The 26,797-nt window shown below is 41.1% G+C and overlaps 1 protein-coding gene across 2 annotated transcripts in view; it reads left to right on the forward strand.

Moving 5' to 3' along the window:
- EIF2AK2 (eukaryotic translation initiation factor 2 alpha kinase 2) overlaps positions 1 to 26,797 on the forward strand; it is a 48,510-nt gene that overhangs the window by 12,704 nt on the left and 9,009 nt on the right. For both annotated transcript variants that reach the window (XM_054245044.2, XM_054245045.2), the window contains 9 exons: positions 1,926 to 2,055; positions 2,793 to 2,869; positions 3,010 to 3,103; positions 4,029 to 4,063; positions 5,728 to 5,790; positions 13,006 to 13,128; positions 17,351 to 17,509; positions 19,232 to 19,412; positions 25,001 to 25,129. In XM_054245044.2, the coding sequence (XP_054101019.1) occupies positions 1,926 to 2,055; positions 2,793 to 2,869; positions 3,010 to 3,103; positions 4,029 to 4,063; positions 5,728 to 5,790; positions 13,006 to 13,128; positions 17,351 to 17,509; positions 19,232 to 19,412; positions 25,001 to 25,129 (991 nt within the window). The remainder of the gene's footprint in view (positions 1 to 1,925; positions 2,056 to 2,792; positions 2,870 to 3,009; positions 3,104 to 4,028; positions 4,064 to 5,727; positions 5,791 to 13,005; positions 13,129 to 17,350; positions 17,510 to 19,231; positions 19,413 to 25,000; positions 25,130 to 26,797) is intronic.

Here is a 26,797-nt window from a genome sequence, read left to right on the forward strand (position 1 = left end):
ATGGGTGGATCACAAGGTCAAGAGATCGAGACAATCCTGGTCAACATGGTGAAACCCCGTCTCTACTAAAAATACAAAATTTAGCTGGGCATGGTGGCGCATGCCTGTAGTCCCAGCTACTCAGGAGGCTGAGGCAGGAGAATTGCTGACCAGGAGACTGAGGTTGTGGTGAGCCAAGATCGCACCATTGCACTCCAGCCTGGGTAACAAGAGCGAAACTCAGTCTCAAAAAAAAAAATTTTTTTTTTTTATTAAATGAATGAAGACCTTGTATCAGAAGGAATGAGTTTTAGCCCTAGGCTGTGAGGAGACTAGGATTTGAGGGATCTGATGAGACAGATGAACTCATTTCAAAGTTACTGAGAACATCACCAGTGAGCTAAGATGTGTGGAAGTGAGGATAAAGAATGAATTGGAACTGAAAAAAGCAGAAATCAAATGAGTATGAGGTGATTTTCAACTATAACCAACCAGTTAATGAGAAAGAAGAAAAAAAATCCATGGCAAATAGTTCAAATCATCATTTTAGGATACTATTCTATGTATTGACTCAGCTATTTATTGTCATGGTGTTTGGGCCAAAACCAGGAGGAGAAAAATGTGATAGTTTTCATTGGAATAAAATAGTCAAAAGTGAATCTGTGGGTCAATCTCAATAATTAAGAGACTGTTTTATTTTCTGTAGCTCACCTTTCTGGTTCCTTTGAATTACGTTCTCTAACATTAGATATCTAAAAGAGAGAAGAAATATATTTCGTGTGGTACCTGAAAAATACAGAAGTTATAGAAATGATCCAGTCACTCATCCCAGCTATTTAATTGAGGATCTAGCAGGGAAGACTCACCCTGTTTGAATGTGTTTCTCTCGATGGCCTCCAGCGGAAACACAAAGGAAAAAGAGTTCAAATACCGGAATAATTTTGCAGTAATATATAGTAACTCCATGATGTAAATTGCCATGTCCATTGTTTTATCCCTGAAAAATAGTTCTTATGTAATTGTCCAAGTGTCCTTGCCTAGCCACAAATGTTGTTGCCTCTAATAGGAGGAGAGTGTGGACTTTAGTATCGGGCATCTGCAAGGTGGGGATTTTCTCTTTTCTTTTTTGAGATGAAGTCTTGCTCTGTCACCCAGGCTGGAGTGCAGTGGTGCAATCTTGGCTCACTGCAACCTCCACCTCCCAGGTTCAAGCGATTCTCCTGCCTCAGCCTCCTGAGTAGCTGGGAATAAAGGCTCACGCCACCACGCCCAGCCAGTTTTTTATATATTTAGTAGAGATGGGGTTTCATAATATTGGCCAGGCTAGTCTTGAACTCCTGACCTCGTGATTCACCCACCTTGGCCTCCCAAAGTGCTGGGATTACAGGCGTGAGCCACTGCGCCTGGCCCACTGTGGGGATTTTCTCAATTTTTGTGCACATAAGCAGATGGCAGACAGTGTTGAAGTTAGAGCAGAATCCATGCTTTGCTCTTTCCCTACAAAGCCGCAGCACTGTAACCTCATAGCTTCTCCTGTGGAAGCCTCATTTTCTCTACTGGTTTTTTCTTTCCCATTTGAGCACCTCTGAAAAAAAGATCCTCTACTGGATCTCTTTTATTTCTACCTCCATACCTTTTGACCTTTGGGGAATTAAAGAAAAAAATCACTACTTAGTGCCTTTGTGCCAGATCTTTAAGCAAAAAAAAAAAACAAAAGATTAGAAATTGCCTGGAAAATGCAAGCTCAGATATCAGCTGATCCTGGTTATTCAGAGACATTGGTCAGGCATGTTACTGAAGGTTTAAATTATGCAAGATATGAAATATAAATCTATCTAATAAATTAGTGTTATCTTAAGATCTCTGTTACTATGGACTTTTTAGTCATACGTTGGATTTACTATATTTTTCATGTTTGTATAAGTACCTTCCATGATTTCTCCTAGATTTCATTATAAATGCAAAGTGGGGCAGAAAGAATATGGTATTGGTACAGGTTCTACTAAACAGGAAGCAAAACAATTGGCTGCTAAACTTGCATATCTTCAGATACATAAATCAGAAGAAACCTCAGTGGTACGTACTGCCTTTGGATTAAAATTTTGTGTTTAAAATTCCGTCTGAAGTTGACTTGAGGTTAGACTGTGTTTACATTATGCCAAGACATCCAGTGATTTAGCAAAATGATTCCTCCATTCTGTGTCACACCAATGAACCATGTGCCATGGGGCCATGAGGCCTCAGAGGGATAAAAATTCTGTGGGTAACTCAGGGTGGTTTTTAAAATCCAGACCAGGCCAGGCGCGGTGGCTCACACCTGTAATCTTAGCACTTTGGAAGGCCAAGGCTGGTGGATCTCCTGAGCTCAGGAGTTTGAGACCAAAACCATGTCTCTACAAAAAAAAAAAAAAAAAAAAAAAATTAGACAGGTGTGGTGCGATGCACCTGTAGTTTCAGCTGAGACTACTGTCCTCGGGAAGCTAAGATGGGAGGATCGCCTGAGCCTGGGAGGTGGAGGTTGCAGTGAACCAACATGGTGCCACTGTACTTCAACCTGAATGACAGAGCCAAATCCTGTCTCAAAAACAAACAAACAAACAAAAATTATCTGCCCTGTGATCCAGAAAAGTAAAATAAAAAATAAAATAAAATCCAGACTAAACATCCGTTAAAAATGTTATTAATATTGTAATTGTTTATGGTTGTGAATTTGCTAATGTGTCAAAGTAACTGTGATAGTATACAGACACTGAGCCTCTGTAGAGAAATAATTAGTTGCATTTAAGCCTACTAATGGGCACTCTTTCTTTCAGAAAGCTGACTCCACATCCTCTGTTTCTTTTACTCCTGTGCGTGACATCCAAAACAACCCTTTAGTGACCAGCACATTGTAAGTGTAGACAAACAATTAAGATATTTAATTGCCATCTGAAAGAAATTTTTATAAAAATATTTAATGTTTAAGGAGAATTTAGAGAAAGAATCAGTGATAAAAAATGGTAAACTAATAGTTATATCCTTTTCTTCTAGGGCTTCTGAATCATCACCTGAAAGTAGTTTCTCAGCAGATACATCAGAGATAAATTTTAACAATAGTTTAAACAATTGTTCTTCATTGTCTATGGTATTGTATTAGTCTTGAAGCTTCCTACTTAATCTTATTTTTCTGTGTGTTTCCTTATTTAAAAATAACTTCCAGTATTCCATCATAATTTTTATATTTTTATCTTATGCACTCTTATTAAATGATAATATTCAGCAGCCCTTTGACTCTTTAAAATTAAGTTCCATTCCTCATTCATTCACATGTTGCCTGTTTTTCCTCACTCACCCTTATATTTTAATATATTCCTATGATCTTGCTTTTTTCTCCCACCAATGGGATAATATTTAAAGATTTACTAATATAGTTTTGTTTGTTTTTAAAAATTAGAATTAAACAACATTAAAAGTAAACTCGAAATCAGATAATTTTTTAGCCTGGTGCAGTGGTACATGCCTGTAGTCTGCAGCCACTTGTGAGGCCAAGGTGGGAGGATTGCTTTAGCCCAGGAGTTCAGGACCAGCCTAGGCAACATAGTGAGACTCCATCTCAAAAAAAAAAAAAAAAATCAGATAATTTTTTTGTGCACATAATGAGGCAATGCTGAAGTTAGAGCAAAATCTATGCTTTTGATGATTAGTGTTACGAGAGGATTCTGTTATAAAGAACTACAAATCAGTAAGAAAAAGGCAAGCAACTCAGTAGAAAAATATACAAAGCTTATAAACAGATAGTTCAGAGAAGAGATACCCAATGGGCAACAAATATTAAAAGATACTTTACTAGGAATCAGGAAAATGTAAATCAAGACAAGTAGATACTATTTTAAACTCGTTAGATTGGCAAAAAATTAAGTCTTACAATGCTAAGTGTTTGTACAGAGGTTGAAGAGAATATAGACATGGATGGACTAAGGAATTAGTCACAGAGCCATCTAGAAATACAGGAGAAAGGAAGATGATCGATTTAGTTATCTGAAACTATTTCTCACTTTCTTTTGTTATAGAATGGTCTCAGAAATAATCAGAGGAAGGTAAAAAGGTGAGTATCATTATGCATTGAACATATTTTGAAGTGAAGTTTTATTTCAGACTTACTTATTGTTTTTAATACTTGTAGAGTAATGTATACCCTTATTTGAGTGGAGTTTCAGAAGCAGACAGCTTGAAATCTATAAACAAATAATTTTAGTTGTGTCAAGAAATATTTGAATGTATGTGCATACTACACCATAGACATAAAGCCCTATGGGGGTGTTGCTAGAGTAATTAGGTTAAGGGCATCATTTATATGAGGCTGGCAAGAAATTGGGCTGTTTTCACTGTAGAAGTGTTTTCAAGAGAAGTGTATTATTTTGCAGACAAATAAGTTTAAAATAACATAAAAACTTGGATTAAAAAAGATCAAATGCGGGCCAGGCGCAGTGGCTCAAGCCTGTAATCCCAGCACTTTGGGAGGCTGAGGCGGGTGGATCATGAGGTCAAGAGATCGAGACCATCCTGGTCAACATGGTGAAACCCCATCTCTACTAATAATACAAAAAATTAGCTGGGCATGGTGGCGCGTGCCTGTAATCCCAGCTACTCGGGAGGCTGAGGCAGGAGAATTGCCTGAACCCAGGAGGCGGAGGTGGCAGTGAGCCGAGATCGCGCCATTGCATTCCAGCCTGGGTAACAAGAGCAAAACTCTGTCTCAAAAAAAAAAAAAAAAAAAGGTCAAATGCTATGTCAGTTAACTGAAGAGAAAGGCAAATATGTAAATAGTCAGAAATGAGGGTAAGAAGGCAGTAGGAGCCCTTATGAGCCACTAGTATATTCTGAGCAGTAGATAAATGTGTTGAAGAATGATGATTCTTGATGTAGATGCTTGGATGGAGAGGAGAGTGGACATGACCTGAGGAAACAGATTCCCATAGCTGAGTCAAAGCATGAAGAAGAGGTAAAGGAGAAAGGATTTGAAGATTGCTTCACTTTGAACAGGGTGCAGTCAAGAACCATGGCACTAATGGTGTTAAGGAAGTTGAGGAGTTGAGGGCTTACAGAGAAGACAGCATTTTGGATATGTTTAGTTTTAGGTGGTACTTAAATTTCCAATTGCAGGTGGCTTACCATCAGTGAGGAATAACAGCTAGGATGAGAGTGTAAGGAGATTTGCTTCCTGACGTTTTGAGTCTGGAGGAGGAAAAGGAGAGGTTAGTGACACATCAACAATGAATGCTTTAAGGTGGAAAAAGGAGCCAGGAGAGGGATGAAACAGTATTAGAGACCAGAGGAAAACTGTAAGTATGTAGTTTTATTTTAAAAAAAAGTTGGCTGGGTACAGTGACTTGCATCTGTATTCCTCAGCACTTTGGGAGGCCAAGGTGGGAGGATGGCTTTGGTTCAGGAGTTTAAGACCAGACTGGATAATATAGAAAGACCCCTTCTCTACGAAAAATAAAAAGAATGAGCTAAGTATGGTGGCACATGCCTGTAGTCCCAGCTACCTGGCAGGCTGAGGTGGGAGGATCTCCTCTGAGCCCAGGATTTCAAAGTTGTGAGCTATGATCATATCACTGCACTCTAGGCTGAGAGATGGAGTAAGACCTTGCCTTAGAAGAAAAAAAAACAAGAAAGAAAGAAAAGAAAAAGGTTAACATTAACACTAAACAAGTTCTATTTGATTTCAATTTTATTTGAGTTTTATATTCAACTCTTAATTTTTAGACATTTGGCACCTACATTTGACCCTCCTGACATGAAAGGAATGAAGTATACTGTGGATATCAGGTAAGATTTTAAGAGCTGAAGAAAGAAGGAACTATGAAAGTGGCTCAACAGACAAAGACAGGTTTATTTTGGAGAATAAACCTGAGAGGGGCTTCTGGCCGATTTCAGTCAGGAGCATTATCTCTTACAAACTAAGGGTATTTAAGGGTTAGGGAGTGAGAGCTTATCGCAGATTCGGAATGTTTCTGGGTGGAGGAGAGTTTTATGGTGGGAGTAGAATGTCTCTGGTTGGAGGGGAGGTTATCCTGGGCTGGCATGTTTCTGGTTGGAGGGGAGGTTATTTCAGATTTGTGTGTCTCTAGCCAGAGGGGGTTTATCTCAAAATTGGAATGTTTCTGATTAGAGGAGTCATTTGTGGTTTATGGTCATGCTGACATTTGCCTTTAGGCTGTTGTTTGAGCTGAATTTAGGCAATTTTTAATCAAGGGGAACTTAAAATGGTGGTGCTAGTCCAAGATGGCAGTGCTCCTGTTAGGTCAATCCAGATCCTATAGTTATAAAATGATGAGGGGCAGCATGTTTTTTCCTGGCTACTTCCTGCAGAGCAGGGGAGGTGGAGAGTTCTTTGGTCTCAGATCGACTGTAGGAGTAATGCCTTCTGTAGATGCTTTTGGATAGTTTTCTGTGAAATGGCCATGATCCTGTTGGTTAAAAATCTTTGAATCAGGTTAATTAGGCAGGTTAAGAACATTAGTCCTAGGCATATCATTAGGAGAGGGCCCAGGAATGGGATGACCCACGTGATGATTTTGTTCCCAAACCAAGAATCTATTTGGATGTTTTGCTAATTGTGGGAAGAAGGTTGCCCAGGTGCCATGGCAAGAGACTGAAGGCACAATCTGTCCCAGCATAATAAACGATTACTTAGTTATAGCAATGACACCAAATAGACTGAGATACAATCACATAATTAATTATATAAATCAATCTTATTACATTATTATTCTCTATTATTAACCTTTGCTTTAGTATTATAGTGTAGGAACATTTTTAGCCTTATAATAGAGAAATAATCAGGTGAAATATAATTCGGAACTGAAGGGACATTTTGAGAAGTGATCAGAGGCAAGAGAAAATGCCTTGCAGTAGCGCCAGTGCCTGGGGAGGTGCCGCTTACTTAGCAGGCAGGCCTTGCAGTAACGCCAGTGCCTGGGGACACAGGCCATGAGGGGGAGTTTCCCTTTCACTGGGGAGTTGAGAGAACACTCTGCTCTGTCCGGCTCTTGAGGAAGGTCTGATGCTAATCAGGCCGGCCCACGGATATCCAGGGGCTTGAACACCTCTCCGTGGTTCTGTGCTCCGATGGTCACCATCCTTGTCCACTTTCATGTTCCACTTTCCCACCCAATGCTCCCTTATAAATTCTTAGAAGTTGTGACAAGTAAGACTAGAGGAATTCTAAAAGACTTTGATCTAAGTGCATAGAAAAATACTGATGTATTTGCCTCCCCTCCTTGCAGTGGCTACATGAGAGGGAGGGGTTCCCTGTACTGTACCCACATGGCCCTCCGTACTGTACCCATGTGGCCCCCCGTATTGAAAGTATGTGATTTGCTTCACCCCTACCAATCATGTCAAATGAGTCACTCTCCTGGCCCTGTCCCCCTACCGTGTATCTGATAAATATCAGCGTGTCCAGGCATTCAGGGCCATTGCTGGACCTTGTGCCTTGGTAGCAGTGGTCCCCCAAGTCCACCTGAATTCTTCTCTTATCTCTGTGTCCTTGTGTCTTTCCTCCTGCAATCTGTCATCTCCACACACAAAAGAACACCCACGAGACCCTGCGGGGCTGGACCCTGCAGCTATCCCTTTAGCTTTTTAGTTCTTTCTTTAAGTTTTTCAGCATTGTCTCTTACTAGGCCAGATTGGTTGAGATAGAAGCAACATTCCTCACCCAGTGAGAGGCAGAGGTCCTCTTTTTCAGACATTCTAAGATCTAGTCCCCATCTATTTTGGAGGACTACTGCAGCCAAGGAGTCTAGTTTGTCTTGGACTCTTGTAAGGCTTCAGGCTATATCTTCTAAAGAACCCTGTAGCTCTGTGGAAAGAGCTTTACGGTATGTTAAGGTATGTTAAGGAGGTGGCCAATCTGCCTGCTCCCAGTCCAAGTCTGGAAGTTATAGCCAAGGCAGCCATTAAAGGAATGACATGGATGGCCCTCCTCTTCCTAACATACTGGATGGATGGGACGGGCATGGTTGGCTAGGAGAAACTAGTCCCATGGAGGAAGAAAGATAAACTAGGGTATAGGTTCTGGTCCAGTTGGTGGGGAGACAAAGATATGTCGTTGGTACCACACGCAAAAAATAAGCCTTTGTCGTAAATACAGGTGAGGATACGGAAAGAAAACAAGTGAATTAAAGAAGGGATGTTTCTTCTTTCCTGTGATTACTCCAGGTGGACGAGGAGGAGGACAGGGAATCACCCGCTGTAGTAGAGATATAGGCGGAGTTACTTTTTTACACATTTAATGTGATCAGATATTGCACCACTGTTATTGAGCCATGGATAAAGGTGGGCACTAGGGACAGCACAAATAAGGCCGGAGGCATTGGTTGAGGGAGAGGCTGTAAAAGGAGTAGGTTGCAGAAATGGTCCATTCACTTCATGTGATACTTGGTAGTCAACTTGGTTAGTTTGATGGTCAGATGAGTGTTTAACAACGATAGTGCTGTTATATTAGTCAGGTGTTAAGGACCTTACAGGGAAATTTCCCTCAGAGTCTGAAAAGCAAAGTGAAGCTTGTTGTAAAAGGGGAGTGTGTTTAGTTATGGGCCCTTCAATGGGTGGGCCTTGGGGCTTAAGGCATTGTAGGGAATTGTAATAGGTTTGAAATAATTTGTTGGCCTGGTTGGCCAGGGAAGTGGGATAATCTCTGACCGGAGTGTCAGCTCTTTCATAAAAGAAAGCTCGTTTTTGGAGTTTATAGATTGGGGATATGTTTCCTGTTAAAAGGTCATGACAGAGTAGAGGAAGGGCTGTGTAAGCTGAGGAAGACAGCAATAAACACATCCAGCATTCTGGAGCAAAGCAAGAGAGCTGGCAGCAAGAGGGGTTGCGTAAGGTTTCTAGAACGTTCTAGTTTGAGAGCAGTGAGGAGTGGTTGTATTGGTGAGGCTGATGTCATTAGGGAATTTATATTGAAAGGAACAAGCAAAAGGAGAAAAAAGTTATTTGGGTAGAAGTAAAGTCCTGGAAAGTTTTTGAAGCCATAAATCTTAAGGAATAATAGGAACTGATCAGGATGTATGATGGGAGTTTCATAGGGGTACCACTGAAGGTCTGTAACAAGGTTAGTTAGGAAGCAATGAAAGTCTGGGAGACAAAGAGACATAGCTGCTTAGGTGAATTTCTCTTCCTTTTCCTCTGGCATTTGGGTGAGATGAAGGGAAGTGGGTCCTATGGAGATGAAGGCTGAAGGGGGTTTAGATTTGGTTGTCTGAGTGCGCAGTGAAGGGAAGTCTGTTTTCTTGAGAGAAGTATAATGAAACCAGCTGGGGAGTCCCTGGAGCTTTGCTGCCGTGGGTGTAGGAAGGATGATCTGGTAAGGCCCCTTCCATTTCGGTGTGAGGGTGGAATTGGAGGGATGGCTGGGATCTTTCACCAGAACCCAGTCTCCTGGCTGTAGGAAGGGATTAGAGAGGTCGGCGACAGGTTGTGGCAGGTAATTGTCAGCATATTCCCAAATGAAATGGCAGATGGCAGGCAGAAGAGGGGAAATGAGAGGGGTTGTTAGAAGTGGGCCTTGACCCTGAGGTGGAACCAAAGGAGACATGTCCCACACAGGAGTTCAAAGGGGCTGAGCATTAGCGGTTTATGTGGGAGTCCCCGAATTTTCAGAAGGGCTAAAGGTAAAAGTGAAACCCAGTCTTTATGTGTCTGGAGTGAGTACCTGGTGAGGGTGTTTGTTAACATGCTATTCATTTTTTCAATCTTTCCTGAAGATTGAGGTCAATAGGGGATTTATAGCTTCCAGGTGATTCGTAGGGCTTGTGCAAGTGTTTGAGTAATTTGAGAAATGAATTCAGAACCATTATCAGATTGAAAAGAAAGAGGCACCTGAACCTGGGGATGATTTCTGTCATAAATTTGGAGGTGATAGTAGAAGCTCATTTGTTGGTTGTGGGAAAAGCCTTGACCCATCCTGAAAAGGTGTCAACCAGAACCAAAAGAAATCAAAACTTTTTTACTTGGGGGATATGGGTAAAATCAATTTACCAGTCTTGTCCTGGAAGATGTCCCCTGGCTGGATGGGTTGGAAAAGAAGGGGGTCTAGTGTTGGAGTGGGGGTGAAGCTTTCTGGCAAATAGAGCATTGATGGGAAGTGGCTTTCAACTGTTTCATTATATCTCGGGTTATGCATGTGTGGGAACTTAAGAAATGTTGTAGAAGGGAATGGCTAGCATGGAAGAGGTTGTGGATGTCCCATAAAAGAGTTGTTTTTTCAGGGTCAGGCAGGACTGATTTGTTTTGTATGAACCCGTATGGGAGTTTGAATTGTGACCCTGCTATTAGTTTTGTTTTTTTTTTTCTGAGATGGAGTCTCACTTTGTCGCCCAGGCTGGAGTGCAATGGCATGATCCTGACTCACTGCAACCTTCACCTCCCAGGTTCAAGCGATTCTCCTGTCTCAGTCTCCCAAGTAGATGGGATTACAGGCACACACCACCATGCTGGCTAATTTTTTTATTTTTATTTTTAGTAGAGACAGGGTTTCACCATGTTGTTGTATTTGGTGTTCAGGATAAAAGGAGGTGATATGTTGTGTGAGGGGAAATAGATATTGGAGAATTGGATGATTGGTTGGAGGCATGTTTTGCCCAATAGTCAGGCTCACGATTCCCTAAAGAAATGTGTCTTTTATCTGATTGGTATCCTTTGCAATAGAAAGCTGCAACTTTTTCTGGAAGAAGAGCTGCCTTTAGTAAATGATGGATTCGTTTTCCATTAATGATAGGAGTTCCCTTAGCTGTGAGATAGTCTCACTTGCTCCAAATTTGGGCAGTGGAATGGTTGATATTATAGGCATATTTAGAATTAGTGTATATATTAACTTGTGTGTTTTTTGCTAGGGTTGATGCTCTAATTAGGGCAACTAATTCTGCTTGTTGGGAGGATGTGCCCAAAGGCAAGGGGGTAGGCTTTATAATTCTTCTAGGTGGAAGAGAGTAGGTATCCTCATGATATCCCTCAGTGCTTGGAGGAAAGGGTTTTTTGATGCACTATAAACTAATCTAGGGCTCCCTTTATGTGAATAGAAGTAAGGTGGTGAAACATGGTGAGAGAACTTTCAGTTGGATCAGAGCATGAGTGTTGGTCGTGGTCCAAAATCAGTGTTGAAGATAAAAGAGTAGCAGGATTGGGGCAGCATCTATGAAGAGAGAGAGGGTTGAAGGAGGTTTGAATGTAGGACTTGCATGCTAGGGAAGGAGATGGAAGTGAGTGCCTTATGGCTGAGCATATCTTATAGACTGTGAGAAGAAAATACCTGAAGAAGTTCATAGAATGTGAGTCTGTGCCTCAGGGATAATTAAAGAGGCTGTGGACAAATTTTTTAAGGAAAGGGGCCAGCTTTTGTAAATGGGGTCAAGTTCTTTTGAAAAATATGCCACTGGTTGGAGGGAATCTCCTGTAGGTTGAGCTAATGGTCCAAGGGCCTGATTATGAGAACTGTGTAAATGTAGATGTAAAGATCTTAGTGGGTTTGGAGGGCCTAAGGGGGGCCTGTAATAAGGAACGTTTTAGGTGAGAGAAACCTTGATAAAGGTCTGGGGTGGGAGTGAGTGGTTGGTCAAGATTTCCTTTTGTGTGATCATAAAGAGGTTTAGCGATAGTGGCAAAATTTGCCATCTGTAATGGGAAATATCCCACTAATCCAAAGAGAAAGAAAGTCCCTTTTTGTGTTAGGAAATGGGATTTGTTGAATGCCTTGCTTTCATGTCAGTGGAATTTCTCAAGTATTTGGAGTTAGGATTGATCCTAGGTATGAAACATTTGGAGAGGTTAATTGGGTCTTCCTTCTGGATCCCAAGTACCCACATTCAGCCAAAAAATTTAAAAGCCTGGTGGTGTGTTGAATACAATCTTCTAGAGAGGGGCTGCAAATAGTAAATCGTCCACATGTTGAAGCAAAACGCCGTGTTGTAGAGGGAGTTGGGAGAGGTCCAGTTGAAGTGCCTGACTGAAATAGTAAGGCCTGTCCCTAAACCCCGGGGGAAGACAATCCAGGCGAGTTGTTGGGAGCAGCCTGTATCAGCATCAGTCCAAGTGAAAGCAAAAAGGTGTTGAGAGGAGGGATGTAGAGGGATAGTATGAAAGGCATCTTTGAGGTCTAATGCAGAGAAATAGCTAGTGTTGGGAGGAGTTTGCGACAGGAGGATATAGGGGTTTGAGACAACAGGACAAACAGGAACAATAGTGGAGTTGATTTGTCGCAAATCCTGAACCAGTCTATAGGGGCCATCTGGTTTTTTAATTGGGAGAATAGGAGTATTGTGGGGACGATGGGTGGGGATTAAAATATTGGCATCCAGGCCAGGTGCAGTGGCTCACACCTGTAATCCCAGCACTTTGGGAGGCCACGGCGGGTAGATCACCTGAGGTCAGGAGTTCTAGACCAGCCTGATTAACATGGTGAAACCTCATCTCTACTAAAAATACAAAAGTTAGCTGGGCATGATGGCACATGCCTGTAGTCCCAGCTAGTTGGGAGGCTGAGGCAGGAGAATTGCTTGAACCTGGGAGGTGGAGGTTGTAGTGAGCCGAGACTGCACCATTGAACTCCAGCCTGGGTGACAGGGGCAAGACTCTGTCTCAATAAAAAAATAAAATAAAATAATAAAATAAAATACTGGAAACCAACCATGTTGGCCAGGTTGGTCTTGAACTCTTAACCTCAGGGGATTCACCTGCCTTGGCTTCCCAAAGTGCTGGGATTATAGGCGTGAGCCACTGCGCCTGGCCTTATCATGGCTGTTGAAAAGCCAGCAGTTGACTGTGACTGCCAGGGGTGATCTGTTATGTTGGACTTGCCCTGGGAGGAGTGAGCCTCTGTGAATCAAGAGCTTCTGCCAAGTGGATCTTTCTTATTCAGAAGGAGAGAATCATGTTTGTTATACTGTCTATTTCACAAGTAACATTAAAGGGAAAGGAGTGGGGAAGTGGGGAAGGGATGAGCACGGAATGTCAAAATAACTGTTTTTTTTTTTCTTTAAGGCTTGCCCAGGATTTTAAAGAAATAAAATTAATTGGCTCAGGTGGATTTGGCCAAGTTTTCAAAGCAAAACACAGAATTGATGAAAAGACTTACGTTATTAAACGTGTTAAATATAATAGCGAGTAAGTAGTAAATGTTTACACTTTTTTGAATGGATAGATATGCTCAATCTGCACTATACCTTTTAATGCTTCTCTCTTCTTTATTAGGATATCATTTGTTTTTGTTTTTTTTCTGGTCCTTATTAAATACTTCATTCTACCAAGAGGAGTTTGGCTTACTCTAAGATGATCTCACTTTACTGTGGTTATTTCAGTAAAAATGGATGTAGAATTGGTCATCCTTTTGATGTTGCCTTCAGAACTGAAGCTGTAGAGTCATTTGGTTTAAGGTGGCACACATATTCATGAAACACTCCATATTTTTTAAACTGTGGCACCAAATGGAACCTGTCATTACTCACAAAAAAGGTGATCTTTGAGATGTTCTAGTTTTACCCCCTTATTTTACAGATAAGGAGACTAAGATCCAGAGATACGAAGTGATTTTTGTCTAAGGTAAAAGCTGGATGGTATTTGTTCTCTGGTTGTCTGTTATTGCATAAGGCACTGCTCCAAAATGCTGTGGCTTAAAAACAGCGATTTATTGCTATCTCTAGTGGTTCTGTGGGTTGATTATGCTCAGCTAAACAATTCTCACTTGGGGTCTCCCAGGCATTTGCAGTCAGTAGTGATCTGCAACCTTGATTAGGCTGGATATCCAAGCTGGCTAGCAGTTGGCACTGGCTCTGTGCTGGAAGTTCAGCTGGGACTGTCAACCGGAACACCTCCACATGGCCTCTTTATGGGGATTGGGCTTCTTACAACTTAGTGACTGGGTGTCAAGAAGGATTGTCCCCAGAACAAGTCATCCAAGGGACCAGGAGTGAGGGGCAAGGCTTCTTTTGACCTAGTCTGAGGAGTTCCAGAACGTCACTACCACCAAGTTATATTGGTTAAACAAGTCACTGAAGCCAGCTTAGATTCAGAGGGAGAGCAAATAGGCTCTACCTCTTAATTTAAGGAGTGGAAGCATGTATGGGATGATAAAGAACAGATCAAGATTTCAAGATTATCTTTGGACATGTTCTCCTCTGTAATAAGGTGGGGATTTAGAACTTATCCCCTGGAATGCCAATTCAATGTGTTCCCACTGTAACCCACTGCTTCCAACATTTGTTTTGTGTATTATCTACCCTCCCACTCCTGCTGGATAGCAGAACAGGAAGGAAAACCTCCACAGAAAGGCAGTCTTAAATCACATGGCCACCAGTTCACCAATCTTGCTTGTTGCACTCTGGCAATTGTTACTATGTGTAGCTTGGCCAGACTGATCCCTCAAAGACTAGCAAAGGAGATGGGAAAGGGATCTGGTTTAAGGAAAATGAGATGTGCAAAGGAAACATAGGTGTGGAGTGCTGGGTGTTCTTCATCCCGGTTAAACAAACCTACTTCTCTCATGCACAGTGCTTTGCATTTGAAATAGGGTCATTCCTACTCTCTTCATTGTTTTATTTAACAGGAATGAAGTTCTGCTGTGCTGTTATTCCTTCCATTAGATAGAAATTGTAACAAATGGTAATAATATCCCAGTTACTTGGGAGGCTGAAGCAGGGTAATTGCTTAAGGCCAGATGTTTGAGACCAGCCTAGGCCGCATAGTGAGACCCAGTGTCAAAAATAAAATAAAATGAATAAATGAGGGCCGGGCGCGGTGGCTCATGCCTGTAATCCCAGCACTTTGGGAGGCCAAGGCAGGCAGATTACTTGAGGTCAGGAGTTTGAGACCACCCTGGCCAACCACCCCATCTCTACAAAAATACAGAAAATAGCCAGGTGTGGTGGTGGGTGCCTGTAATCCCAGCTGCTTGGGAGGCTGAGGCAGGAGAATCACTTGAACCTGGGAGGTAGAGGTTGCAGTGAGCCGAGATCGTGCAATTGCACTCCAGGCTGGATGACAGAGACTCCATCTCAAAAAAAAAAAAAGTATAATAATGTTGATGATGGCCCAGTGTCTTGGTCATTTCTAGTACTTTATACATTGATGCAACATGTTTTAAAATATCTTTGGAAATATTAATCTGGAGCCATAAAATCTTTTATACACTTTGGCCCAAGGATTTCCTGTTTGGGAACCTGTTTTAAGAATATAATTTAGGGAGGCCAAAGTGGGTGGATCACTTGAGCTCAGGAGTTTGAGACCAGCCTGGGGCAACATGGAAAAACTCTATCTCTAGAAAAAATAGAAAAGTTAGGTGGGTGTGGTGGCCATGCTTATAGTCTCAGCTACCCGAGAAGCTGAGGTGGGAGGATCACCTGAGTCTGGTAGGTGGAGGCTATAGTGAGCCATGATCACACCATTGCACTACCCCCTGGGTGACAGTGAGACCCTATCTCCCAAAAATATATATTATTTAAATTATGGATTTATATCCAAGATGATATAAATCACAGTGTCGTTCATTAACAGTGAAAAATTAAAACAAACAAAATATCCAGCAGTGAAGAAATGAGTAAACATGTTTTGTTCTGTATGCTGATCAATGGCTATTTTGCAGCCATTAAAAATGACTGGCCGGACACGGTGGCTCATGCCTGTAATCCCAGCACTTTGGGAGGCTGAGGCTGTCAGATCACTTGAGATCAGAAGTGCGAGACCAACCTGGGCAACATGGCAAAAACCCTGTCTCTACAAAAATTACAAAAACTAGCTGGGTGTGGTGGTGTGTGCCTGTGGTCCTAGCTACTCGGAAGGCTAAGGTGGGAGGATAACTTGAGCCCTAGGGGCAGAGGTTGCAGTGAGCCAAGATTGTGACTGCACTCCAGCCTGGGTGACAGAGCGAGACCCTGTCTCAAAAAAAAAGAAGGAAAGGAAGAAAAGGAAGGAAGGAAAGAAGGAAGAGAGGGAAGGAGGGAGGGAGGGAGGAAGGGAGGGAGGGAGGAAGGAAAAATAATAGATTGTAGGAAGGAAGCTAAAATAATAACATTGTTTTAGGATTGTCAACATATGAGTAATTTTTTCTTTGTTTTTGCAAATTTTTTGTCATATAGTTTAGAACTTTTTGCATTAAAAAATAAAATTATAAAATGTTTGTTTATCCTTCCTCATCTTTGAGACCTCCAAATTATTTACTGCATTTAGCATGGAATTGTCTTAGGTCTTGGCAATACATCCCTATAATGCCTCCCACCATCTCACCTTCTCTGCATAAATTGTCCTTTTGGGTATTTTTGCCACACATTGAAAATCCTGAATTAGGTACTTTACACTGCCTGGGTTACCTAGCCTTGCCGCCAAATGTGGTTTGCTTGTGAAATCTAAAGATTTTAACAAAGTCTAAGTGAAACATAATGTATGATTTAGCTATGAAAAATTGCATCAGCTGGGTCCAGTGGCTCATGCTTACAGTTCCAACACTTTAGAAGGCTGAGGCAGGTCGGTCACTGGAGCCCAGGAGTTTGAGACCAGCATGGGCAACATGGCAAAATCCCATCTCTACAGAAAATATTTTAAAAGTAGACGGGTGTGGTGGTGTGTTCCTGTGGTCCCAGCTACTCAGGAGGCTGATGTGGGAAGACTGCCTGAGCCTGGGAGGTTGAGGCTGCAATGAGCCAAGATCGTGCCACTGCACTCATCTTGGGTGACAAAGTGAGACCCTGTCTCAATAAAATAAATGAATTAAAACTGCATCACTGGTTCTTTTTTTTTTTTTTTCCAAGATGGAATCTTGCTCTGTCACCTAGGCTGGAGTGCAGTGGTGTGATCTCGGCTCGCTGCAACCTCCACCTCACAGGTTCAAACAATTCTGCCTCAGCCTTCCGAGTAGCTGGGATTACAGGCACACATCACCATGCACGCCCGGCTATATTTTTGTATTCTTAGTAGAGACGAGGTTTCACCATGTTGGCCAGGCTGGTCTTGAACTCTTGACCTTATGATCTGCCTGCCTTGGTCTCCCAAAGTGCTGGGATTACAGGCATGAGCCAACGTACTCGGCCCCACCACTGGCATTTCAAGACTGCTACAGATGATTTTTAAATTGTCTAATGTTTGGCATTCTTGAAGTTGCTGCCTTTTATTTTATGTTGAGATAAAATAAAAGAGTGGGAGTGAGAGCACCTATGGTTTTTTTCAGTATGTTCACTTTTTCCTTTTGAATCTCCTGGCTTCCATTCTAAAATTGTGTGAGAACGGCAATTGTTTAATAAGGGAATGTCGATAGTTGTCTCCGATTATAGGAGGTGTTTTGTGGTTGTTACTAGGGATGTACACTGACACTTCCATGTTCCTTGTGCCTTTTAACTAGCAAGGCAGAGCGTGAAGTAAAAGCATTGGCAGAACTTGATCATGTAAATATTGTTCACTACAACGGCTGTTGGGATGGATTTGATTATGATCCTGAGAGCAGTGATTATGATCCTGAGAGCGGTGATTATGATCCTGAGAACAGCAAAAATAATTCAAGGTAACTAAAAAGAAATTCTCATAATCATAAGAAGATGGAAGGAAACTGTTATTTACTCTGTGTGGGCCACTGGATAAGGCCATTAATTACTGCAGTTAATAATCACAATTCCCTCTGAGAGACACTTATCTCTCCATTCCGAAGGTAAGGAGAAAATGAAAATCTCCTCCTTGTTCCTCTCCTTGCTGCAGACTTGCTCTCACAACCCTTTGTTATATCCTTAGCTGTCTTCAGAAATCTCAGGTTCAGCTTTCCTGACACCACTGTGTAATGGAGGGCCTTGTGTATATGCTGGTTTCAGTACAGGCTGTAAATGTCGTCTTGTGGAGAGAGTTTTAACATATAGATGCTGCATCTGGGGGCTCCCTCCTCAACTACCAACACTTTTCTATCCCTCTCTTAGGCTGTGATTGGTGTGGTGCAGTTCAAGGGTTTCTTTGAAATGTAACTATACCACTTAGGCTGGGGTGGTGGGCAGTGAAAATAATTTTAAGACCACAAGCTGAGATGGGGGCACCCTTATGTTTTATGTCAGGTAAGCCACTGCCAAACAACTGGAAATCCTAAAGAGCTGGCATCTGTCTTTGAAAGTCAACCCACCTATTTTGGGGATAGTCCTCTCACTAAAATCCTGAGGCCAATGGGGTCCTGTTCATTCATTTTCTCCTGCCCCCACCTCCGTCTCTACCTCATGTAACTGAGAACTTTATCATCAGTTTCAGGACATACAGAACTTAAGGTTTCAGCAAATTCTTGGCTACCTTTTCCTGTTTTCAAGCTGACTTATACCAAGAATATAAATTAATATTGAGGCTAACTTAATTCAGAAAAAAAGTAAATCAATCTACGAGATTTATATCTCGTAGTAATTTGTTGGCACTTCTCCTAGAGTACCTTTCCTATTGTTTCAGGTTTGCTTTTCCCTTACTCTCTCCTATTAGACTATTATCCCCATGATGGCAAGGATAGTGTCTAACTCATTTTCTTATCTCTAGGTACCTTTCATGCTCAGTAGTTGGATGATGAACTAAAAGGTTTCAAATTACTTTATATAATAATGAAATTTAGTTTCCTGCAACTCTATTATATTCATGTTCCTATTTCTATCTATTAGCAAAGATGATTGCAGATCTTCAGCAATAAAGAATGGGTGGCTCATTTTTTTTCTTCTCTTTTTTGAGACAGAGTCTCACTCTGTCACTCATGCTGGAGCACAGTGGCACGATCTTAGCTCACTGCAACCTCTACCTTCTGAGTTCAGGTGATTCTTGTGCCTCATCCTCCTGAGTAGCTGTGACTACAGGTGCTGCGCCACCACACCCAGCTAATTTTTGTATTTTTAGGAGAGACGGGGTTTCACCATGCTGCCCAAGCTGGTCTCAAACTCCTGAGCTCAAGCAATCCTCCTGTCTCTGCCTCCCAAAGTGCTAGGATTATAGGCATGAGCCACCATGCCCGGCCCAGCTCATATTTTATAAATTAGCTAAACAAATAAAGCTCTGGACATCTGGGAACTTATGATTGAAATAAAAAATGGTTTATTATATTTTGATTCAAATTTATTATATTTAGATTTCTATTTTGAGACATGTTTTGGAGTTCTTTTTTTGTTTTGTTTTGGAGTTCTTAAGAAGATAAGGTGTAAGCTTTTAAAAAGATATGATTTTTTTAATAAATTTATATTTATTGTTACTTTTAACATACTGTGAATTTTATACCCAGATCAACGACTAAGTGCCTTTTCATCCAAATGGAATTCTGTGATAAAGGGACACTGGAGCAATGGATTGAAGACAGAAGAGGCAAGAAACTAGACAAAGTTTTGTCTTTGGAATTCTTTGAACAAATAACAACAGGGGTAGATTATATACATTCAAAAAATTTAATTCATAGAGATCTTAAGGTAAGCAGAAGTACTTTATTAGTTGATACATATAATTTACTAATTTAAAAATATATCTTCTTAACTGGACACAATGGCTCACACCTGTAATCTTAGCACTTTGGGAGGCTGAGGCGGGTGGATCACCTGAGGTCATGATTACAAAACCAGCCTGGCCAACAGGGTGAAATCCTGTCTCTACTAAAAATACAAAAATTATCCAGGTATGATGGTGTGTGCCTGTAATCCCAACTACTTGGGAGTCTGAGGCAGGAGAATTGTTTGAACCTGGGAGGTGGAGGTTGCAGTGAGTGGAGATTACACCACTGCACTTCAGCATGGGCAAAAGAGTTGAGATTTGAGACTCAACTTGAGTTCAGCCTTGAGACTCACCTCAAAATATATATATATATGTACATATGTGTGTGTGTGTGTGTGTGTGTCTTTAGTTTTAGAATGGTGGTTGATTGATAGTTATGAGAAAATGATATTTCTGATCCTCTAATGTTAGAATGGGTCTAGAACTAGCCCCAGATGTGGTTCCATACAGCTACTCAGAAGATCTCCTGGGCTACCTAGTGAAGTTATTGTGACAATGAGCCCTGTTAAAAGTCTCATTCACTTCTCATTCTATGTGGGTGATAGTCATACCCAGATGTAAGCACTAATAGCTGTCAAATACTGAACATTTCCATGCAAATAATTACTGTGACTGGCACAGCCACCTGGCTGCTCTGTCCCTGCTTCTCCTGCCTCCTCTAAGTGACTCAGGCTTATTTGAGAGGCAGAAGGGACTCTGTTGACTGTGGCTTTAGGAATATGGTTCCCTAATCTCTCAGTCATTACTCTTGAAGGCTGTCACAGCTCTTGGGTCAGGAATCTATTGTCTTGATTAGGCATTTCAACCCCATGACTGGAAAATTGCAGTAATCCTAAACTGGGAAAGTGTATCATCCATTAGTATTTTTGTTTTCCTCTGGCTTTCATGGTCTGGACAAGTAGATTCCCTGCTTTTACTTCTCATCAAAATGACAGAAGGTGAGAGACCGAATAGCCCTTCACAGCCTTTTCTCCATTCCATATTCCCTGTGACTTACCTACACCTGTCACAAGCTGGCCATCCTAAATCCTGTCCCTGGGCCTTTGCTCATGTTCACTCTCATGGGACATTCTTCTACCTGTCCCCTTTGGTTGTAATTTCTTTCTGGAGCCTTTTCTGGTCAGTCTGGAACTGCCTTTTTCTATTCTAGGCAGAAGTACCTCATTTAGGTGGCTATCTGTTTACCCCACTCCTCTAAAACAGCCAGGAATAAGGAAGGAAACAAAAAATTCCTTGAGAGAAATAAGTGCCCATATATACAGTTGTTTATTGGCTCAGATATGAATGAGTAGCACTTAAAAGGTATTGCTTCTGTGGTCTGCTCAGAGGCTGGCTGCCTGATGTGTTGGTGTTTTGAGTCTGCCTGGTTCCAATATGTCTCTTCTACAATATCTGAAGGTGTTATTTGAAGTTGCAATATCGTCAAGACTATTTCAAAAGGATAATTGTAGAGTGGTTATACTTTCACTTTGGGATAAATCACACATATAGGTAAATAACAAAATAAGCACAATTATTTCTATATATAATGATTTGCAAATAAATGCAGAAGTGTAGGCATCAAGTTCCTAATCTTCAGAATGAATTAGCAAAATTCTGACTGGTGCCTATCCACTTATTTACCAATTGTACCCCGCACTGTGTACTCTGTGTCATAGACTGGTCTTTCCTTGCATCTATTTGCAGAGAATTTTTGCTCTGGCTACGGTTGCTCAAGGGTCAGACTTAATTATTTTTAAATTAAAACAAATTTTTTGAGACAAGATCTTGCTCTTTTGCCCAGGCTAGAGTGCAGTGGTATGATCATGGTTCATTACGGCCTTGATCTCCTGGGCTCAAGCAGTCCCCCGACCTTAGCCTCCTGAATAGCTAGGACCACAGGTGTACACCAGCACACCTGGGTAATTTTTTGGTTTTTTGTAGAGACAGGGTCTAACCATGTTGCCGAGGCTGGTCTCAAACTCCTAGACTCAAAACAATCCTCCTACCTCAGCCTCCCACAGTGCTGGCATTCCAGGTGTGTTCCACTCCACTTGGCCTCAAGCTTTGATAGTGAGACTTCTTTCATCTTCTGTCACTTTTCTAGCTCTCACTACTACAGCTGTTGATTTCTCTCTTCTAAGAAAAGATTCAGTGAAGGTGTACACTTTTGGGGTTATGCTTTGCAAAATAGCAGGTGTAGGTGGTTTTGCCAGAGAATGGTCTTTACCCAATCCAGTCCCTCTTATAAAAGTCTCCAAATGTTTACCACTTTCTGTTGGAATCTTAGAAACTAGACCAAAGGTGCTGGGAGGGGACATAGGGGTTTCTGGAGTGAGGGCGTTTGTCCGAGGCTGCTTCTCTCTAAAATGTTCAGTCTCCTAAAGCCCCGGCTCTTTGGCTGTCCTTGGCCTGAGCATCAGCCCTGTTCCTGTGCCTCCTATGTGAAGTTTCACGCCTTTTTTATGCTCTACGACCCTATATTTTATCTAGTCATACTATAGCTGATTAGACAAAATGTGGCATTATTGTTTTTATTTCTTTTTTTTTTTTTTTTTTTTGAGACAAGTTCTCACTCTACTGTCCAGGCTGGAATGCAGTGGCATGATCTCAGCTCACTGCAGCCTCAACCTCCTGGGCTCAAGTGATCCTCCCACCTCAGCCCCCAAAGTAACTGGGACTGTAGGCACAGGCCACCAAGCCAGGCCAATTTTTGATATTTTGTAGAGACAGTACTTCACCATGTTGCCCAGGCTGGTCTCAAACACCTGAGCTCAAGTGATCTTCCAACCTTGGCCTTCCAAAGTTTGGGATTACAGGCATGAGCTTCTGTGTCCAGCCTCTTATTCTTTTATTTTCTTTCTTTCTTCCTTTCCTTCTTTCTTTCTTTCTTTCTTTCTTTCTTTCTTTCTTTCTTTCTTTCTTTCTTTCTTTCTTTTCTTTCTTTTCTTTCTTTCTTTCTTTCTTTTCTTTTCTTTTTTTTTTTTTTTTCATGAGACACAGTCTCACTCTGTCGCCCAGGCTGGAGTGCAGTGGAGCAATCTCGACTCACTGCAACCTCTGTCTCTTGAGTTCAAGCAATTCTCCTGCCTCAGCCTCCTGAGTAGCTGGGACTACAGGCACCTGCCACCATGCCCAGCTAATTTTTTGTATTTTTGGTAGAGACCATGTTGGCAAGGTTGGTCTTGAACTCCTGGGCTCAGTCTGCCCACTTCAGCCTCCCAAAGAGCTGGGATTACCATGCCTGGCCCACTTTTTCCTTTTAACAAACTATAAAAAGTGATCTGATATTTTTACTACAGAGTCTCATCCAGCTTGGATATTTACAGTTTCTTAGAGTCAGGCGAGATAGCCTTATATGGGACCAGCAGTTTCACTTGCAATCCCAACATATTCCTACCTGTAACTTGAGCATAGCATAGGAATCTTTTCTCTCCACATCCACCCCACGTCTGTCTTCAGTCTTCCGTCTGTATTATTAGTGTTAGGCTCCAATCTGTTAATTGAATTCTACCCATTTTTATTAATACCCATTTTTAGAATGAAGCAATATTCCTGTTCTCTCTCCCTCTTTTTCTTCCTCTTTCTTCCTCTCCTTCTCTCCTTTTTTTACTTTTCAACATCCTAGTTCCTCACCTCTACTCAATACATTCCTCTGAACACCTGATTCCTTGTGATTCTCTGAAACCTCCAATCCATAAAAGAAAAAAAAAATGAATTCTAATCCAACTGCTAATTTCTGCATGGCCGTCATCTCAGGCTGGCTTCTTGGAAGCTCCTCCTTCAGCCTTTCCTGGGCCAATAGTCTCTTCCCTCTCAGGTTCTTTACTAGGTAGGCCCTCTCATAAGTGTGTTATCCCACAGTCTGTTTGTATATAGCCTAAGATTGTACTAAAAGTCCAGCCTTTTCAAAAATGGCAAAATACTAGTTTTCTCATCAACTACGTTTCTGTTTTTATGGTCTTTAGAATGTTGGTCACTATGGCTTCAGCTTGGTGGCCTGTGGTCCCAGCTACTTGGGAGGCTTTGGTGGGAGGATCACTTGAGCTGAAAAGGTCAAGGCTTCAGTGAGCCATGATCACACCACTACAATCCATCCTAGACAACAAAATGATACCCCATCTCAAAAACAAACAAACAGAATATTAGTCAATACCTCCTATGGGCTGGGCATGGTGGCTCATGCTTGTAATCCCAGCACTTTGGGAGGCCAAGGCAAGCAGATCACTTGAGGTCAGGAGTTTGAGACCAGCCTGACCAACATGGCAAAAACCCGTCTCTATTAAAAATACAAAAAGATTAGCCAGGTGTCGTGGCACACACCTGTAATCCCCCAGCTCCTTAGGAGGCTGAGGCAGGAGAATTGCTTGAACCCAGGAAGCAGAGGTTCTGGTGAGCCAAGATCACACCACTGCACTCCAGCCTGGGCGACAGAGCAAGACTCCGTCTCACAAAACAAAACAAACAAACAAAACACCTCCTATAAAGCTATGGAGTCAGAATGACCACTTCTATTCAGTTCTTCCTTTTTTTTAAAAAAAAAAAATCTGCTTAAAGAATTGCATGGATAAAAAATATTTCAGAGCTAGTTATCATCTTCCAATTAACTTGGTATCCTTTCAAGGTGGAAGGGATATGTTTAAGAAGTTGTCAGAGGCTTGGAGAAATTGACATAAAAAAGACCCCCAAGAGGCCAGGCATGATGGCTCACGCCTGTAATCCCAGCACTTTGGGAGGCCGAGGTGGGTGGATCACCTGAGGTCGGGAATTCGAGACCAGCCTAACCAACATGGAGAGAAATCCTGTCTCTACTAAAAATACAAAAGAATTAGCCAGGCATGGTGGTGCATGCCTGTAATCCCAGCTACTTGGAAGGCTGAGGCAAGAGAATCGCTTGAACCTGGGAGGCAGAGGTTGCGGTGGGTGAGCCGAGAACGCGCCATTGCACTCCAGCCTGGGCAACAAGAGCGAAACTCCGTCGCAAAAAAAAAAAAAAAGACCCCCAGGAGAAATTCTGCACAGGCTAATCAGCATTATTGTTGGGAAGGATCCATTTAGAGAATCTCAAGGTTGGAAGGGATCTTAAGGAGGTCCCTATCAGATAATGGACTCTTATTTACAACATTTCCTCAACTGGTTGTTCAGCCCTATCTTGGGATGGAGAACTAACTCCCATTCTTTGGACAACACTATTAGGATATTAGGATATTTTAAAGCAAATCTTTTGGTCATTTCCACCCTGTAGTCCTGGATCTGTTCCCTTGGACCGTGCAGAGTGGATCCACTTGGCATGTTACTGCTTTCCAGAGGGATAGCTGTGCCCCAAGCCACCTTTTCTGTGAGCTAAGAAATCCTCACTTCTTTCAGCTGGCATTTTAAAGACCAGTGATATTAAATTCCCTGATTTTGGCTCCCTGTGTAACGGTAAAGCTCTTATAAGTAATATAAAATGGCCATTGCTGTGTATGATTAAGACATGTGGTAATAGTATGTGAAGTCAGTACATGTAAGTTCAATTTTTTTTTCATAGCCAAGTAATATATTCTTAGTAGATACAAAACAAATAAAGATTGGAGACTTTGGACTTGTAACATCCTTGAAAAACGATGAAAAGCGAACAAGGAATACAGGAACTCTGCGATACATGAGCCCAGAACAGGTAAGGTTTCTTTCCTGTCTCTCTATATTTTACTTCTTTTATTTTTAAAATTATAAAAAGAGTAGACACTTCTTATACAATTAAAACAGTATAGAATTATATAGAATAAGAATCGAACATTCCCCTTAACATTCTTCTCCACCTGCATTCTTCTCATCAGTTTGTTCTTTTAGATAATTTTCTGTGAGTTATAAAAACATGCAAACCCAAATATACACCCAGACTTTTTTTTTACATAAACATATATGTGCATACATTTTTCAAGGACTTGATTATTTTTTTGTTTTGTGACTATATAGCATAATCTCTCCATATTAGTTCAACAAGAGCTGCCACATTCTTTTTTTTAACTATATTGTATTTCAAAATGTAGAGCTACCATTATTTAACTATTTTATCTTTATGTTTTATTTATTTAATCTTTAATTTTTTTATTTATTTAATCTTTTTCTGTTGTTGTTCTTACTTAATTTATTTTTTTATTTTTTTGAGACAGAGTCTCGCTCTGTCACCCAGGCTGGAGTGAAGAGGCTCATTGCAACCTCTGCTTCCCAGGTTCAAGGGATTCTCCTGCCTCAGCCTCCCAAATAGCTGGAATTACAGGCACCCACCACCATGCCTGGCTAATTTTTACATTTTTAGTAGAGACAGGGTTACACTATGTTGACCAGGCTGCTTATTTTGTTTTAGAGACAGGTTTTTCTGTTTCACCCAGGCTAGAGTGCAGTGGTGTGATCATTGCTCCCTGCAGTCTCAAAATCTTGGGTTCAAGCAGTCTTCCCACCTCAGACTCCTGAGTAGCTAGGACTAGAGGCACATACCACCATGCCCAGCTAATTATTTTTATTTTTATTATTTATTTTTATTTTTGTAGAGATGAGGTATCACTATGTTGCCCAAGTTGTATTTAACTATTTTCTTATTGAAGGGTATTTATTTAGGTTGTTTACAACTTTGTACACCTATCGACCTTCCTCATTATTTTGGGGCCCAAGAACAAATAATTCTATGATAATCTATGATTGATATCTTGAGGTGAAATGATTGAATAGGCTGACAAGTGCATTTCAAACTTAATTGCTGTTTAATTGTCATTCCCAAAGAAAGTGATTCTAATAATACTCTCCCCTCAAAATGTATGAGAATGCTGCGTCATCATACTCTCAATCAAACAAGGGTATGATCAGTGGTCACTTTTGGACCATGTGTTGAATTAGGAATATCTTGTTATTTTAGTTTGTATTTTCCAGATTTTTAGTAAGGTATGCCCTTTTTTCATATATTTACTTATCCATTTTCTGTAAATTCTCTACTCATATCCTTTCCCAATTTCTCCTAATTAAGTTGTCTTTTTCCCATGTATTTGTTAGGAATCTTGATATGTATTAGGTGTTGATTCTGTATCTGTTAACTGTATTACCGAATTTTTCTGCTTGATTGTTACTTCTTTATAATGACATTTTTGGTACTGCAGCTTTAAATTGTCATATTTATCAATATTTTCTTTATGGCTGCTAGGTTTCTCATTTTTATTTTGGAGGCTTCTACCACAAAATTATGAAAATATTTTGTGGTTTTACTAAGATAAAAGTACCCCAATTTGAATTAATTTTTGTACACGTATGAGAAAGGAATATAACTTGATTTTCCCTATGTGAATATGCAATT

This window comes from Callithrix jacchus, chromosome 14, assembly GCF_049354715.1.
Source record: "Callithrix jacchus isolate 240 chromosome 14, calJac240_pri, whole genome shotgun sequence".
Taxonomy (NCBI): Eukaryota; Metazoa; Chordata; class Mammalia; order Primates; family Cebidae; genus Callithrix; species Callithrix jacchus.